Raw genomic sequence first — 17662 nt, forward strand, 5'->3', positions numbered from 1 at the left:
TAACAGACTTCAAAAAGTCTACTCTGAACACAGACCCTATACTCATAGGCAAATCTTTAGATCTAGCTATTTTACATAATCATGCGGTTAAAAATATGCAAAACCTCTTAATCTTCTCTTTAACCTTAATTGTTGCAAGTCCAAACTTAAAAAAGATTATGCACATGAAAAGCCCTAAGAAACCTGATCTTATCTTATAGCTCACCCTCTTCTAAGTAGAAATTAGGACTAGAGAACTCCTGAGGTCCCTTCTGACCAGAATTATCCCATGTGAATCTTGTATCAAATGATCATATCACAGGATCATATTAAATGATTGACAGGCTGAGACAGTTGGGGCTGTTCAGCCTGGAGAAAACGAGGCTCTGGGGAGACCTGATAGCGGCCTTCCAGTACCTAAAGGGGGCCTACAAGAAAGACAGGGAGAGACTGTTCAGTAGGGCCTGTTGTGACAGGACAAGGGGTAACGGTTTCAAAACAGAGGGAGGTAGATTCAGATTAGATATTAGGAAAAAAATTTTTTACAATGAGGGTGGTAGAACAGTGGAACTGGTTGCCCAGAGAGGTGGTGGATGCCCCATCCCTGGAAACATTCAAGGCCAGGTTGGACGGGGCTCTGAGCAACCTGATCCAGTTGGAGATGTCCCTGCTCCTTGCAGGGGAGTTGGACTAGATGACCTTTGAAGGTATCTTCCCACCCAAACCATTCTATGATTCTGTGATCACTGTCCCTTTGGGTGATTAATGCTGAACTCCATGTCCCTCCTCAGGATCCTAAAGTGGAAAAACTATTTTCCCAAATTCTAAAGAGCTAGTCACTCTGGGATGGAGCTGTGTGAATACAGGACTATTATTTACCCTTTTGTCAGGACTTCTGCTATATCAGAAAGGTCAATTGCATCAAGGAGGATAAATCACATTTTTACAAACAAAATAGCAAACAAAGAATAGAAGGGAGTTCGCAGTTCAGACAAAGATACACTAATCTGTTGCAGCATATGAACTTGATTCTTGATACCAAGAACTACACAGACGGAATGAAACAGCAGAAAACCTAAGGCAAGTCTGAGTTTTGGCAAATGTCTGTGTTTCACCTTTGCTTGTAACAGGCAGAAGCAATCTTCATAAAGGAAAACAATAACTATTAAGTCCAAGGCAGAAAAAAGTGATCTAAAGTTAATGTGTTTCGGATGCTCAAAAGAAGGAAACGGCAAGCTGAAGTTATCAGTCAAATCTTCAGTTCTGGTTTGGCCGTTCTACTTGGAGCATACAAAATTTCAACTTTCCTAACCATTACTCGATTAGAAATTGCTATGCTAGTGGTCCCCCTAGAACAGCAAACAGTCAAGACCTCATAAACAAATTTCCTAGCATGCATATTCAGATGTTCAGCTCCAATTACTTCATATGATTTTTTAGTCCCTAACAAGTAAGGTACTGCTCCACAACAGTCCAAAAGGGAAATACGAATCATATAATCAGCAAACGTTTCCCTAAATTATTTATCTTTATACAGATACACTTAGGGGAAAAAAACAAGGTTAAAAAAAAAAAGGCAGTTGACTATTAACGTGGAAACAAGTTTCAGGAAAAAATATGTTTTTAATTCTACAGATTGTTTACCACATACTCAACTTCCTCTCATAAAATCCAGATGTATTCAAAGGGCAATATCATGACTACAGTTATGACTGGTAGTCTCTTTTTGCTTAAGAAACGGACTTTTCTCAGTGCATTGAAATAAAAATGTCTGTATTATGCTAATTTGCTTTTCAGAATGATTGCTTACTTATTAATTTGCAAAATTCACAAACACAGCAGGGCTCAAGACAATTTAGTAAGGCACCTATCAACCACTGTTTTTTCCACTCAAAAAAACCCACCACCTGCTTTGCTGTACTTGCTATTGAAATAACATTAAAAGGCAGCAATAAAGAACAGGAAAATAAAGAGGATGAAGAAACGCGAATACTACAGGGCAACCGACTCCTAGCACTAGGATTTGAGCAGCCTCTAGTGGGAACTGCAGAAAACGCTGCTCCTGAAGAACAGGAATGAACACTTAAGATCTCTCCAGAAAACAACAATCTTGCTTTACTGCAATGTAGATTTCAGAATTTTTATTTCTGAAGTGAAAGAAAACTTTGAAGACTAGCTCCAAAGCAATAGCACCAGCTACAGTTGTGAATTAACATCTCTCCTACCCAAATAAGAATGTACATACTGTGCATCAAAAGAAAGTTCCAAACAAAGCTACATGCTTAATCACTTTGAAACTTAAGCCATAATTCTTTATTAATCTCTTATCTATATTCACAGATAACTAAGTTCATACTTTTAAAAAGGTATTTAGCAAAAAATAAGAAATCTAGAAATTTATTTCCAATTTATAGTTCACAGTGGCACCTGCCCCAGAAAGCCAGTTAATGTTCTAAAAAATACCTGCAAGATTACCAGATCTTTTCCAGCTCTTCAAGACACCCCACAACCAAGTAGTCAGGCAACAATCACCATCTCACTCTGAAACATCATTGCTATGAAGGAGAAAAACATCTCCTACTTTTAGTATTTTTAAGGAGGCCAGAAAAAAATCCATCATACCTTTAGATAAAGGATTTTCCTGTACAGTAATATACCACCACTGGTAGAAATAGTATTTTTTTTATTAGATAGTTGAAAAAGTAACTTGTTCTTTACGTCACATCATCCCAATTATATCAGTTTGGCTTGTATTTCTTACACTATCACAGGTATAACAACGCTATTATGAGTTTCAGTTCTTAGTTTTATTTTTTTTAAATTATGTTAATGTTTGATCAGGGCACCTTAGATTGGATTATCTTCTATCAGCGTACGCTGTTTTTCTTAAGTTTACCAGGAAACTTTAGAGTATTTATCTAGAACCCAATAACCACAAAATCAAATTCTGTACCTAAAAAAGCTTTCTTTCTAAAGTTTAGCTAACTTAAATTTGTAACATATTTTTTTTTCAACTGAAACCTACGCTACCTGTAGTTCTGCAGTAGTATAAAAATTGTTAGAAAAGCTAAATCACAGATGTATATCAGAAAATATTACAGTTTTCAATTTCTCCTGCAATAACTTTAAATGTAGCTTTCCTGCAATGTCCCAGTCACCAAAACAACAGAAACCACCAAGGAGTATTAAAGACATTTTTACAAAGTTCATTCATTCTCTGACTAAAAGGCAAAAAGGCAGAAAACAGAAAGGATGGCAACAATTACATCAAATAAATTCTCTCTACCTCTAGGTCAGACAGGGACACAGATTACTAAAAGCTTAAAATGAGCAGTGAAAGACATATATATATATATATATATATATACAGGAAGAGCTGAATTCAGCTGCAACAGTTAAAAAAATATCTTTACATAATTACAGTTCTACTAGCACTCAATTTTGATTTGTTTTTCAAGAAAAGATCTTAAATCTAGCTGGTATCATGAATTACATGAAGCTAAAGCAGCTTTTTGGCTGAAACTACCTATCAAATATACTAGGATATTTTTCCTTCTGTACTCAAGCCACAGACATTTCTAAGTCTACAACATTAAACTATATGCCTTTTAAACATATATACCTTTACCTTATACAACAACCCTCTCCACTGAAGTATTCTACCCTGGAGCCTAGGAAAGAGAAAAGCTCCCTGTTGAAAATAGGTATCATTACACTACATTATTCAAATTCCCTAGTTTTACCATTTATCTCCCCAATATTTTCCCTGATTTTCTCAGTAAAGGTCATTTCATCTCAGACTATTAAACTCCTGAAAGCAAGATAAGCAACAGCAGTTTTTAAACAATGGGTTAACCGGTTAGAAATATTTTAATTAATAATAAAACATTATTTTCTTTAAACATTTTGCCAACTGTAAATCATTACTCATTTACAGTAGAAGTTTTTACAGCTCTCCTAGCTTTAAAAATAATTTTGAAATCACAAAGAAACCACTGAAAACTAGAGTCTTCTACTGGAATCTGCATTCCAGATTTCTGCATCACAAAACATTTATCCAGCTCTTTTTCAAGAACTATCAACTGCTAGATGCTAACAAAAAAGCAACTAATATTTAAGTAACACAATTAAGAAGTCCAAGTTCAAAGGCCAGCTCTGTGAAAAATCTTAATATATTGTCTGGTCTTAAATTCACTTTTACTTGACCAGTATCTGCTAATATCTAAATCGTGACATAAGTCACAATTAATAAACAGATAACAGTAAATTAATGACTTCTGCTCCTCAAAGACACTCATGTCTTCCCCAGAGAGAAGTCTATGGGCTACTACCCACTACACTTTTTCCTCCTAAAGGTACTACCTCGGAGGCTGTCTACAAACTGATGAAATGAATAAAAATTAAATTCTATAACCTCATAATACAATATGTTGCTAGAAGTATACTGTATTATTCAAACTGGAAAAATCTTTGGCATTTTTACCAACAAATTAAAAAATAAGTATACCTCATTAAAACAGACCTTTTTTTTTGCTGCAAAACAAGTATCCATAAGATGAGGTATTCAGTTCTTAAAGTAGTTCAAATTGAATTTAATAAAAACAATATTATAATCACTGTGACCTTATATTTCACAAGTTTTAGTACATTTCCTTAATGTTTGAAGAAGCCATTAAGAAGTTTTTAATCTTACTTCTTAAACAAAGCGAACATGTTCATTTTTTAAAAATGCAAATTCTGAACAAATTGGATTGAATTTTGCTGAGCTAGAAAATGGCAACTTTCATACTCGATACATAGTCTGAAAATAAAGCATAACCTTCTGCTCAAGACATAAACAAGGATACCTCCCCTAAGCAGTGTGAAAAGTTTGTTTCCCCAATTGATTTTCACACCCATCTAACTCATATTTCAGAAAAAAATGTTTATGAAAGATTAGGAAGCAATAGCTTTTATCTCTGTGAATATATACTCAGACTTATTTCCTTCGCAGTCTCACCAGTCTAAATATTTTCACCCTACATTGGATTTGTCACCTATGTCCACAAGCAGCCTTTCTGAAGGCAGTACCAAGTTGATGCTTAGCATTTGATGTTGTTGTTTTTGTTTGGTTTTTTTTTAAAAAAAAAGGGAGGGGAGAAATCAGATATAGATCAAGGTTTGCGTGCACTGATTTGCGGAAATCAAAACAGATATTTGAGAAAAATGCCCTTGCTCAAACACGAAACACATTTCATATTAAGATATCATCAAGGAGGTATTTTCTACAGCATCTCAAAAAAAAATTCACTTAAGTGATGATTCAAATTTTGGACTTTGAAAGGGCAATAACTGCACTTTTCACTTTCACTTCAGAGTAATTTTTTCTTCAAAGTTTTCAACAGCAGCTACAAGACACTGCGTAATCAAACTTATCAAATGAAGACACAGACTCTTTACTTGACATAAGGGATGACTGATAAGGTGAGTACCTAAGTTAAAGGAATTTACTTATAAAAGTGCTAATGGAAATGTGTCTTGTAATGCACAGCACAAGCTGAAGAATCTGTACATGACTCATCAGTTTTAAATAGGTCACTGAGAAGGTTTGTTTCCATTATCTGTTTTTTTGTTTTGTTTTGGTTTTTTTTTTAAATCAAAAGCAGCCAGTGTTCCCTATCTACTTTCAAAACGAAAGCATTAATAGATTTAGTAGATGCATATCATGTCACAATGCAGAACTGTTGCTTTTCTGAAATTACAAAGATGAGCCAACTTACGTCTTGGATGCACAATCCAGGACACAATAGTTTATAATTCTATTTTAACATTTTTTTTTTATAGAATGTTTCACTGGTATTTAAAATTGACAGCTACAGTATTAGTCATCTTCTGGAAAAGTTAATACAGTTTACGTTTATAAAAGCAGATAGCTCAGAGTTATAAAAACGAAAAACAATGAGCAGAGTATCACAGCAAATTTCTGGTAAATCACTTCCAGAAGTGTAGATGTTGATTTGGTACAAATTATATCTTTCTCTTCAAATAGGCTCCATAAAACTTATCAGAAAAAAAACAATTCCAAAAAACTTACAGTGGTTAGGAGGAAAAATAAAAACCTATAAGTAAATTACTTGAAATCTGACACACAAGGTGAGGCTAGAAAATTTGGTTCAAATCTCACCATCTTAGCAGCAGACTTCAAAATTCATTAGCCTCCCAGAACAGACTAGTTAATACTTCCCTAAGTCTTGCCTGTGCAGTATCAAAAATATTCTAGTGACACTGAGTTTTCTCCAAGTAATTCTACAATCAGGATGAGATTAATTCTGGTTCATAAAACTGTAACATTAGGAATGAGAAGGTAACCCCAATTCATCGGGATTTATAGCATTTGCAGTTAGGAACTATAAAGGCAATTCCATTAGATTTTTATTATATTGTTTATCTTTGGTCTGCCAGTGGACTGCATCGCTTTGTGCATGATGATATTAAAATCTGTATTTAAATAAATCACTATCTGAACTGATATTTCCTTAGAAAATAATTGAGCTTTTCAAAAAGCAAACATTAAATGGTTAGTGCACATGATAAAGCCTTACAAAACAAGGTGGTGTGTCGTGGTTTTGTTAGTGAGGGGGGGCCTAAGGTGGTAGCTTCTGTAGGAAACTGCTAGAAGTTGCTCCCCTTTGTTCAGTGGACTCGGCCAGGCCTAGGGCGGACCTGCTGCTGGCCAAGGCCGAGCCGATTGGTAGCAGAATGTTCCGTGATTACGCCTCTGCGATAACGTATTTAAGAAGGGGAAAACAGAAAAAAAAAAAAGAGAGAGAAGAGAAGATGTGAAGAAGCTGAGTGGGGGCAGAGGCGCAGAGGGGGAGGCGCAGGCCTCTCACCAGGCAGCCAACTGGGCCCAACTCGGTCCAGCCTGGCTGCAAGAAGTGGAAAGGAGATGAGAAGTGAATAAGATGATGTAAAAAAAGATCCTGAGAGACATCTACCAGCCTGTTGTGAGGAACGGCTGCAGACGCCAAGGTCAGTTCAGAAGGAGGGGGAGGAGTAATGCGGCTCCTGGCCAAGATTCCCCTGCAGCCTGTGGTGACGACCATGGTGGAGCAGGTTGTCCCCCTGCAGCCCATGGAGGTCCATGGAGGAGCAGAGATCCACTTGGAGCCCGTGAAGGACCCTGTACTGGGGAAGGTGGATGCCTGAAGGCGGCTGTGGCCCGTGGAGGGCCCGCTGGGACAGCTGTTCTGAAGGGACTGCACCTCGTAGAAGAGATGACCCACGCCGGAGCAGTTCCACGAAGGACTGTGGCGTAGGGGTGGCACCCCACAACGGAGCAGGGGAGGAATGTGAGGAGTTCTTCCCCCGACCATGAAGCAGAGGCGTGAAACAACGTATGATGAACGGACTGCAACCCGCATTCCCTTCCCCCCGCCCCCCGTGCCGCTCGGGAGGGGAAGGTAGTAGAGATAATGAAAATGTTAAGCTTGGGAAGAGGGAGGCGTGGATGCAGGTTATCTTGTTCCCTGTCTCATTCTCCTGCTAATTTTAGAAATAAATGAATAGTTTTCCCCAAGTCGAGTCTGTTTTGCCCGTGACGGTAACTTTAAGGACTTCTCTCCGTCCTTATCTCAAACCTTGAGCCGTTTTTCTTATATCATCTTCTCCTGTTCTCTCAGAAGGTGGGGGGAGTGAGAGAGAGACTGCGTAGTCTGGTCCCGATCGGGGCTCAACTACGACATGGTGTAAGAAAATTGTAATAAAAAATGAAATATTACTTGGTTCAGAAAAAAATAGCAAAGTTATTACCAGCCTACCTCAGAACAAAAGCCAATTTGTGCATATCCACTGACCATAGATGAATGAGAAATTAGACTCCAAACACAGAAAAGAACCCTCATTCTCTTCACATCAGATGCCAGCCTACTCCACAAAAAAACAAGAGCCGCAATTACATGAAGAATTTCTGCATATTTCCCAGCTGGTGTAAGAATAGTGCAGGCAGCGTCTCTAGGGAAGTCAGCTACTAAAATCCATGCACAGACAGCAGTTTTACAAAACTTGAATTTGATGCAACTTGAACAGATTTTCATGGAGGCAGCAAGAGGCCTTCTCTTGACAGAAAGCTTTGCTACTTGTCAAATGCTGCATCCCCATCTCAAGGCTCAGTAACACTAGAGCTTTTCAGAGACAAAGCAGCCAGAACATCTTTTCCTAATTTCATTTTCAACAGTGGATCAACTGGGATCAACTGTTTTGCATAAGAAGTTTCCAGAAGTAGTGCACTAAAGCATTTATCTTTTAATCTTTTAAATGAAATCAACAGGTTAACATTTGGTAAAGTTATAAAAATTGGAACCCACCTAACAAGCATGAGGTATTTGGAAATCTTAATATGTAGCATTGCTAGTTTCACCTGTCACTTCAGAATAGCTTAACCCTGTACACTAACCTAAACTACAGAAGCCAGCTTTGGAACCAACAGTTACTCTCAACAAAAAGTTTCTGCTTTAAAAGTGTCCCAAGTCAAGTAAGTTTCTTGCCCCCCACCAAATGATGATTTAAAACAAATTATTACATAAAATGATATAGACTCCATCTAAGAGAAACAACTACATACGAGTGTTCACACTACTTACAAAAGTTTATGAATTTAAAAATACTTCGATAATAATAATTTTCAGCTGTTCACATCAAGATATGCGGTTGCCATACAACTTTTTTTCTCCAAATAATGACATATACAATATTTTAACTGCTGGAAGAGCAACCACTACTAATTTTTTTTAACAAAACGAGTTTGTTTAAGAACTGTTTTACAATAGAAAGGATGTGTTTGGGAAGCAAAATTACATTTTACAATTGCAATGTTCACAACAGCTGAACTTCAGTTTAATCCTCTGCAATCACTTAAATGTTTGTTATATTTATTAAACCTTACCTAGGCTTTCTGTGAGGCATTCTAGATCTGCTAAAAACCCAGGTATTTGTTGGAGCTGATCCTGTAGTTCCACCAGACTGTTTCTTTTCTTCTCCCAGTGTGCAGAAAGCATCACAACTTCACTGTCCACCAGCTGAAACAAACAGGTTATTTACTTTACTAGCATTTACTACCTATTTACAAGCATCCTGACTAATTTTTTAGAGTTCTTGCATCTGCAAATGAAGGTCAGCACAGTGACCTTATAGCACTGTCACTTGTGTATTTTTCAAGTAAATATACAACATGCTCAAGAAAGCCCCAGTAGTATGGAATATTTATATCAAAATGCATTCATTAAAGCAATATAAAAATTATTTCTTACTATGTTAATCAATGCAGGAAATACTTTATGGATTTTATTAACTGTAAATAATATGCACCTGGAATTCTGACAGCAACATTGCACTGGTACACAATAACAACAATGCAGTGCTACAATGTAAGGCTTATTTAGATCAAGAACTTAGTTTAATGTTGCTAGACATACCAATTTAATCAATAAAACCAAGTTAGCTGAGTTCACTTGGTACCATTTTCCCAGATATTATTACTCCAGAAAACAGAGTATGTTTGATTTAGAAGAAATACCAATTCCAGAATTAGTTTCATTATTTACTGTCTACACTTCCATTTATCGGCAATGTTAAGATGTCTTATACAGCCTCAAAACAATATTCCCAGCTAACTTAAAATGTTTCAAATAATGGCAGGAAAGCACAAAAAATAACGACTTAAACTTCTGGATATGTCTTATTTTTACCATCACCTTCCTGTCGCACTCTGACAAAGCTGTACTTAATACCCTTTTCTAACCTAACATCCCCACAGAAAAACAGTAAGATGATACAATTAAGGGCAAGTAGTGACTACAACTATCTGAACATGGAAGACAAGAAATTCTGAGTGTCAATATATCAGTTGAAAGGTACTTTAAAGCACTAGGAAATTCTCATGCTCAATTAAAATATCAGAATTGAAATATCAGAAAGTAAACAGGAGAATGATCTTCAGACAATTCTTGTTAGATGATACCCTGTAAGAAACATGATCACAGAAAATTTATATTTTTACAATATATGTATTTAATACTTCAAGAACATTAATTGTAGGCTGAGTACCATCAAATCTGGAAGAGCTGTGAGAAACAAGAGGAACTGAACATTCTGATCCACTCCATCAGCTGCCTGTCAAACACCATCTTAAAATCACAGTAAAAAACAATGCAACTTGGCATTTTTTCCCAAGAAGCAATACGGAACATTACTTTTTCATTATATTCGTTTTACTGGGATGGAGTGAACTTTCTTCACAGCAGTCCATATGGTGCTGTGTCTTGGCTTTCTGACCCAAATAGTGCTGATAACATACCAATGTTTTGTATATTGGTGGACAATGCTCGTACAGTGTGAAGGCCTTCTCTCTTTCCCACTCATCTCTGCTCCCCCTGCAGTGAGAAGGCTACAACTTGGCAAGAAGTTGGCAGGGGACACAGCTGGAAACAGTTGACCATTGGCCAAGGGGATATTTCACACCATATATCATGCTCAACAATAAAAATTAAGGGTTTGTTCTTCCAAGGGAACCATTGCTCTGTGACTGATTGGGCATTAGTCTGCTTGTAGGAGGTTGTGATTGACTGCTTTTGCATCACTTATTTTTCCTCTGTCCTTCAATTATCAAACTGTTTTTATCTTGAATCATGAGTTTTCTCATTTTTGTTCTTCCTCGTCTCTCCTGTGACCCGCTGGGGGGGGGGAGTGAACGAGGCTGTGTCAGTGCTTACCTAGTGGCCAGGGTCAACCCAGTACATGAGTACTAAAAATTTTAGTTTAAAATTATCTACATTCTAAAATATTGCAAGTGTGGCATTGTTATTTTTTCTTACCTCTCCAGCTTTTGCACAATCTTTGGCTCCTTTGTGAAGGGCAGCCCAAGCATCTTCATATCTGAGGAGAAGAAATATAAACAACTATTTTTACTGTGTTTCTTTTACAAAGGAAGAGGATTTCATGGATGCCACTGTGGTTATTTACAGGGGCTACCAGAAATAACAGTTAAAGTTATACAGTTGTCTTAGTAGAATAGTAAATACCAGAAAGAAATATACAATAAGAAATAATTTCTTTCAAAGAAAAAGTGATTTACATTTCTTAAACTGCTAGCTTATATTAAGAGCTAAATGGACCCAGTAGTATTTGTAAGACTACACATAAAAGCCTTAAGCACTACTTGGGACCCAATGTCATTAAGAAAATGAAAAAAATTAACAAGATTGTAATCACAGCCGACTCTCTCTCAAAAAAAAAAAAGAGAACAGATATTAAAGATAAAAATACAAAGGAAATTTATAATGCAAATAGCTTCTGCTACTCAGAAAAAATGTGGTTAAATACACAAGGAATACGCTTTCTTTTCATGGCAATGACAGGCATACTGCTCTATTATAACAGAATGATGTAATATCAAATATGTAAAAGTTATAAAACATCAAATTAAAACCACAGGCTGGGCCTCAATGCCAGTTGTCTTCATCCCTCTGCATTAGATTCTTAACTAAAGTAATCTTTCAAACGTTGCTTTTCCTCCAGAACTTCTGTTTTATTAACATGACAGCACTTAAAGACCAGACAAGCTTTAAACATATTTATCATTTGATAACCACCCCCACTCAACTCACTGCAGAACATCCAAAAAAAACTATTAGTAACACCTTCATTTTCTTCTCATCTTTTTAACCTAATAAAGTTATTTCTGAAATTACAGGAAGCAGATACTAACAAAAGAAATGGAAGGTCATACCTGCTCAGTAATTCCAGTCCAGCAGAAAACTCTGGCAAACACTGAACAGTTCTATCAAACAAATTGTAAATAGAAAAATGTTGTTAATAAATAGAAGGATGTTATAAAAAAATGTGTGCACACATATCTGTGTTAGACAGATATGCTGAGCACAGAAATATTCCCTTACAGTTCACTTTCACAAACAGTTTGTCAACCCTGGTTTAAAATGCATTACACAGTGTATCTTAGAAGAATATTCCAAAGGGTTGTTTTTATGCCCTTTGCTATTTTATGGTAGCCCATTCTAACCTCTTTTCATACTATCCATTAAAAAACAACTTTTATGAGATAATTTCTTAGCACAGTTAACAAACACAGAGGATGAACATTATTTTAACTTAAAATAGTGGACAGAAACATTCTGAAAACAAGACTACTCACAACATCACCCTTACTGGCTTCTGCTCTGATCCCGACCCAAAAGCTCTCAGCCATCCTTACAATTAAGCTAAGCTGTATTTGTCTCAGAACTTCATCAGCAAAGAAGTCACCCTGGCATCCCCCTATTTGTGATGATCCAATTGATTTGCCCAGTGCTTTTCTCAAACAGTGATGGATATTTACAGTACACGAGATGAACCAAAATATTATGGACTGGAAACATAGAAAGAAGGCAGTTGCCTAAAACAGTTTTAATCAAACCTTCACCCATTCTAAGTTTAGCTTCTGTGTCATGTCAACACAATCACTGGTCAGTTAAAAAACCTTTACATCCAAAACACCAAGCTTCAGAACTTAATACACTTTGGGCTTGTTTTAAAACAGTTTCGTGTCTACATACTGTGTTTTAGTAAAAACTTGCTTTAACTAAAGCACACCTGAGCTTATTCAAAGAAGAAACATTCCTAGATGTCATTTACAGACCTTAAGTAGTCTTCTCTACAGTTTACACAGATTGAAATAATGAACAATACACTAAAATGCAGAGGATAAAAAAAAAAAAAATCATAATTCTTAAATCTTCTTGCAACAGAGATGAAAAAAGATGTTAAGTACTGCACTATACATATATTTTCCACAATAAGAAAGCTCGTATTTCTTACACTAAAAAAACTGAATAACAATTTTAGTACATGAGATTGACAGAGATTGCAAATAATTACATTTCAGTATACTGCAACCTGGATCTTTAGTATAAAGTACTACAATAACATTGAATAGTCACATAATTTAAGTAGTCATTTACAAACTTATTGATGGCCATCAGAAACTATTTAGGCATATCAATCAAGGCTTTATCAAGCAAAGTATTTCCTTAATATTAGGGTTAAGCTTTTATGTTATCAAAAGAATGTTCTATAAAACTATATGCAAATGTTTTTGTAACTGGCTCAGATATATAAGCTACTTTCAAATTTTTCTTTAACAATGCATAACATAGATTTAGGATGTTCTTAAGATGTTCAGAAGTACCTCTGTCTGCTTTTTTTTGCTTCTCTTGATTTGTCCCCCAAAGTCTTCAACCTATAAATCGAAACACAAAACCATCAGACGTTTCCAACACCAAAACCAGAGAACAACTTGTTTGAACACAGCATGTGTTAATTCCCGTCTATTATAGTCAGTTTTGTTTCAGCTAATTTCACAAATAAATCAAATGTCACTTAGTTTTGGGGAGACTGTCATATGAAATTATTTCCACCTACACTTCTTCTAAATTATGAGACTTTTCTATAAGTGCATCAAGCAATTGAGTATGAAAAGTTTAATGGGAGCTATACATCCAAGTCATCCAGCTCTCAATACTGTTTCCTTAGCAAACAGGTATTAAAGATCTGCGTAGAAATCATCAATCCAATCGCGAAGAGTATCCTTTACAAGAAGGCATATGTGCCAAGGAAAAGCATGACAGTCACATAGAGACATTTGTTCCCATTTGCCTTAAGTTTGCCAACACAAAACTAGCACAAGCACAACTTTCCTTCTGCCAACTATCAGAATCTCCAGCAGCATCACCACAGTGTGCTGCTACTGAGCATATCTGAGGATTCTTTCACCTATGGCCAATTTCAAAGTGACTGGTATCTTGCTCCTAAAACCCCAACCGAACAAAATAAACAAACCCAAAACCCCAAGCAACAACAAACGACCCCCCTCCCCCCAACAGCACACAACTCTTCCACTCTTTACTCTTTTTCAGTCAACCTGTATATGCTACGAAAGCTGGCACAGCAGAGCGAGAACCAAAACCTCCTCTGACCACCAGGATGATGGATGTCCTCAGTCTCTACGCCCTTTGAGCTGTCCAGGACAGCAAGGCTTAGGAAGAAATAAAAGACACACAGACACATCTTTGGAGCTATGAGCTCCAAAGATATCCTCCAGAAGTGACATAGAGATACATAATCTTGAGTGACCCAGTGACTGGAAAACACTCTAATATACAGATATTATTCAGGCTGCTTCTAGGGTGAGACAAATCACTCGCCCAGTCTCGACCACCACCGATTTCCAGGAACTCAAAGAAGAAACCTCAAAGTTCTACAGCAAAATAGGTGGTTGACAATTTGAGAAAAGACATGCTAAGGCACATCTCCACTCCCTGTTAAGAGAGTTGTTCGCAATAGTAGAGCCAAGTAGCAACAACCACGGCACACTGAGAAAGAACACTGCCTGCAATTTGCCCTTCTCCTGTCATGTTCCCCGGTATGCATGCCAGCCTGTAACAGCAGCGCTCCTCTGCATACATGGATAGAAGGAAATGCTGGGTCACAACTACCAGTTCTGTTACTAGAAAATCTGCCAGCAGTCAGAAGTAAAAGTTAAACAATTTATCACTAGACTAGTGTTCTTTGACTTCCTTTCAATAGGGTTCTCTGTGCAAAGTAGAGGTAGTGTGAGCCACATCACTCAAGCTGGCAGAAGCGCACAAATGACTGCCTGAGCACAGACAAACACAGTTCACTATTGTGCCTCCTTGCAGGAGGAGAAAAAAAAAAAAAAAAAAAAGATTGCTTGCGAGTAAATGGGTCGAAATCTAGATACAGAGGATACACAGAAGTAGAAAGCACACACAGCTGAGCAGGGGAAAAGGATCTTAATTCCTTTGTACACAGAAATGGCTAAGAAAACTAAACTGCTCTTTCTTCACATTACACAGCCCCATATTTAATTTTTTTCAGCGATACTCTTTTCTTAGAAGCCCTGGAAAAGCTTCTTCCTCACAAAGTTTCAAGAAATCCAACTGCTCTACTTTGCAAGCATTCATTGTAGTTAACAAGCTAGCCACAACTGACCCAGCATTCTTAACACTAGAAATACTTTATTTGAGTTTTGACCATTTTGAGCTGAAGTCTTAACAGTGTAAAATGACTTCTATTACCACTTCAGAGGGGTAGGGAATGGAGTAATCCAGAACACTATGGCATCGCAGTTGCATTATGTAGGAAGGGAAAAGGGGCGAACCAGGACAAGTCATGTTCTGGCTTGAATCCATGGGGACGCTACAGGAAAAAACTCGATCCTCTCCACAGCCTCTGCTATTACGGCTCCAAGATAAGGTTCCCAATGGCAAAAAAAAAAAGAATGCACTCCAGATTAAAAAAATTTAAAGGTAGGGCACACCAAGAAGCATACATTAATGGAGCTGCTAAAACACTAAGATGGAAATGATGAAATCATAGACTGTTCTCAAAACACAACAAAACATTGCAGTACAAGTAAGAAGGCAAATTAGAGACTACGTGGAAACATATTGACTCCACTGCAGCAATACATGGAGATACAGAGGTAAATGACCATCAGATCCAGCACATTATGACCTTTCTGGGAGACCTTTTAGCGGCCTTCCAGTACTTAACAGGGGCTTATAAGAAAGACAGGGAGAAACTTTTTACCAAGGCCTACAGTGACAGGACAACAGGTAATGGTTTTAAACTAAAAGAGGGTAGATTTAGATTAGACATAAGGAAGAAACTTTTTACAATGAAGATGATGAAGCACTGGAACAGGTTGCCCAGAGAGGTGGTGGATGCCCCATCCCTGGAAACATTCAAGGTCAGGTTGGACGGGGCTCTGAGCAACCTGATCTGGTTGGAGATGTCCCTCCTCACTACAAGGGAGGTTGGACTGGATGACTTTTAAATGTCTCTTCCAACCCAGACTATTCTCTGATTCTGTTGTCCTCTTTAATCACGTGAAAAAAACCCTTTTCAAAAGAACCTTACACTGTACTGAGGCATCAAACTCTGCAAGAAGTTCTACAAATAACAGCAAAACAAAGACAGACAGCAATAAAGCAATTCCTTTCTCTGTATTCTTAAGACATTTTAATATTCAATTACTGTTTGTTAAGATGAGACAGATAACATAGAAGAAACTTATCTGGTTGATTGGCTTATTCTACCAGTTTCTCTGGACCATGATACAGTGGTGTTAGTAAGTAAGTATTAACTATTTATTTTAAGTTTCTGGAGCATACAGACATCCATCACCACATAAAAAATATTTACCATACGGGTATCCTAAGGCAGCCTCAACATTGCCAAAGACCATGCAGTTTTTAAAAGTAATTGATTACAACATAATACTCTCCTGTGGCTCATTACAAACCAAGTTTTGCAGCACAGGCATGACCTTGTTCTCTAGCCAAACACTGACTTCTAGTAACGCTCATTTGGACTAAAAATAGCATTGACACAGGGCTTATCTAAAAAAGCTTTGTGAGGCAATGCAGTTAGAATATCTTTCTACTTTTTAAAGTAAGCAAGTGCCTGCTCCTTCCGCTTATCCTGTGCTTCTCTTCCCCAAGTGACAGTAACTCATCTTCCAAAAAAATAAAAGCTTTTCCTCTGCTGAACACAGGGATGCTCTTTAGGCATTTATGTTAATCCACAAAACCCTGAAGGTCGGTCACTTCATAAAAAATTCAAGCGCGTTAACCGACTCCATTCGCATCTTCCTCCTCCTCCTCCTCCTCCTCTCCAAAGAGCCGTCTCCCTTTCCGTCCCCCGACCGCAGCTGCCTCCCAAACACCGGGCACCCCTTCCCCTCGGCTCCCGACCGCAGCTGCGGGCCGCCGGGGCTGGTGAGCCCGCCATCAGCCGCTCAATCGAGGCGGGAAGGGAGGGGGTGGATCAGACCCAGGGGCCGTGTTTCTAACCACGTACCGACGGGAGTCACCGCCACCACCGCACACCCCGAGTGACCGGGAGGGGCCCGGGCCGGGGGTGCCGCCTCCGCAAGTCCCCACCTCTTCCGCCCGCCCCGCCCCCTCCCCGGCCCCCAGTCACCTGCTTCCCCCTCCCCGCCCGGCCGCGAGGCACGGGTCCCTGTCCCGTTCCCCTCGCCCCCGCCAGCCCCGCGGGACCGGGCCGGGCCGGAGGCGGTACCCACCCGGCGGTGAGGTCCTGCTGGACGCTCAGCAACCGCTCCCTCAGCGTCTCCAGCATCGTGCCGGCCTGCTCCGGCTGCGGAGGCCAGCGCCGGGCCGGAGGGGCGGGGCGGGGGCGTGGAGAGGGGCGGGGCGAGGGCGTGGAGAGGGGCGGGGCGAGGGCGTGGAGAGGGGCGGGGCGGAGCTCAACTCCCTCCTCCCCGTCCCAGCCCGCGGGCGGTGCGCGTCTGCGGCGGTTGGTTACCGCCCTCGCGGCCAGCGGAAGCCGCGTCTTCTCTCTTCCGGCGAGGGCCTCCGCCCGGGGAGGGACCTGTAGCGACATGTTGGGAGCCTCGTCCGTAACGATGGGTCGTCAATGATGGTAGCGTAGGAGTGAACTCAGGGAATCGTGCCTTGCCACGAAACCTTAAAAATATGGAAAGGGAACCCACTGGATCTCCCTGGGATTGTTGGGTTCTTGGAGTAAGGGATAGATGATGATCTTTCCAAGTCCTTGCAGAGCAGGTGGTTCAACTACAAGTTTGTGTGGCACAGCACCGTTTCTT

The 17662-nt window shown here is 39.0% G+C and overlaps 1 protein-coding gene across 1 annotated transcript in view; it reads right to left on the bottom strand.

Annotated features, from left to right (window-relative positions):
- Positions 1–17213, bottom strand: part of DTNBP1 (dystrobrevin binding protein 1) — a 70402-nt gene extending 53189 nt beyond the window's left edge. Inside the window, exons 1-5 of the mRNA XM_086740170.1 lie at positions 17120–17213; positions 13199–13249; positions 11744–11794; positions 10830–10890; positions 8903–9035 (exon numbers count right to left, since the gene is read on the bottom strand). Coding sequence (XP_086596296.1) covers positions 8903–9035; positions 10830–10890; positions 11744–11794; positions 13199–13249; positions 17120–17175 — 352 coding nt within the window. The 5' untranslated portion in view covers positions 17176–17213. The remainder of the gene's footprint in view (positions 1–8902; positions 9036–10829; positions 10891–11743; positions 11795–13198; positions 13250–17119) is intronic.
- Between the last annotated feature and the right edge of the window lie 449 nt (positions 17214–17662).

Source organism: Chlamydotis macqueenii, chromosome 2 (assembly GCF_036417535.1).
Source record: "Chlamydotis macqueenii isolate bChlMac1 chromosome 2, bChlMac1.mat, whole genome shotgun sequence".
NCBI lineage: Eukaryota > Metazoa > Chordata > Aves > Otidiformes > Otididae > Chlamydotis > Chlamydotis macqueenii.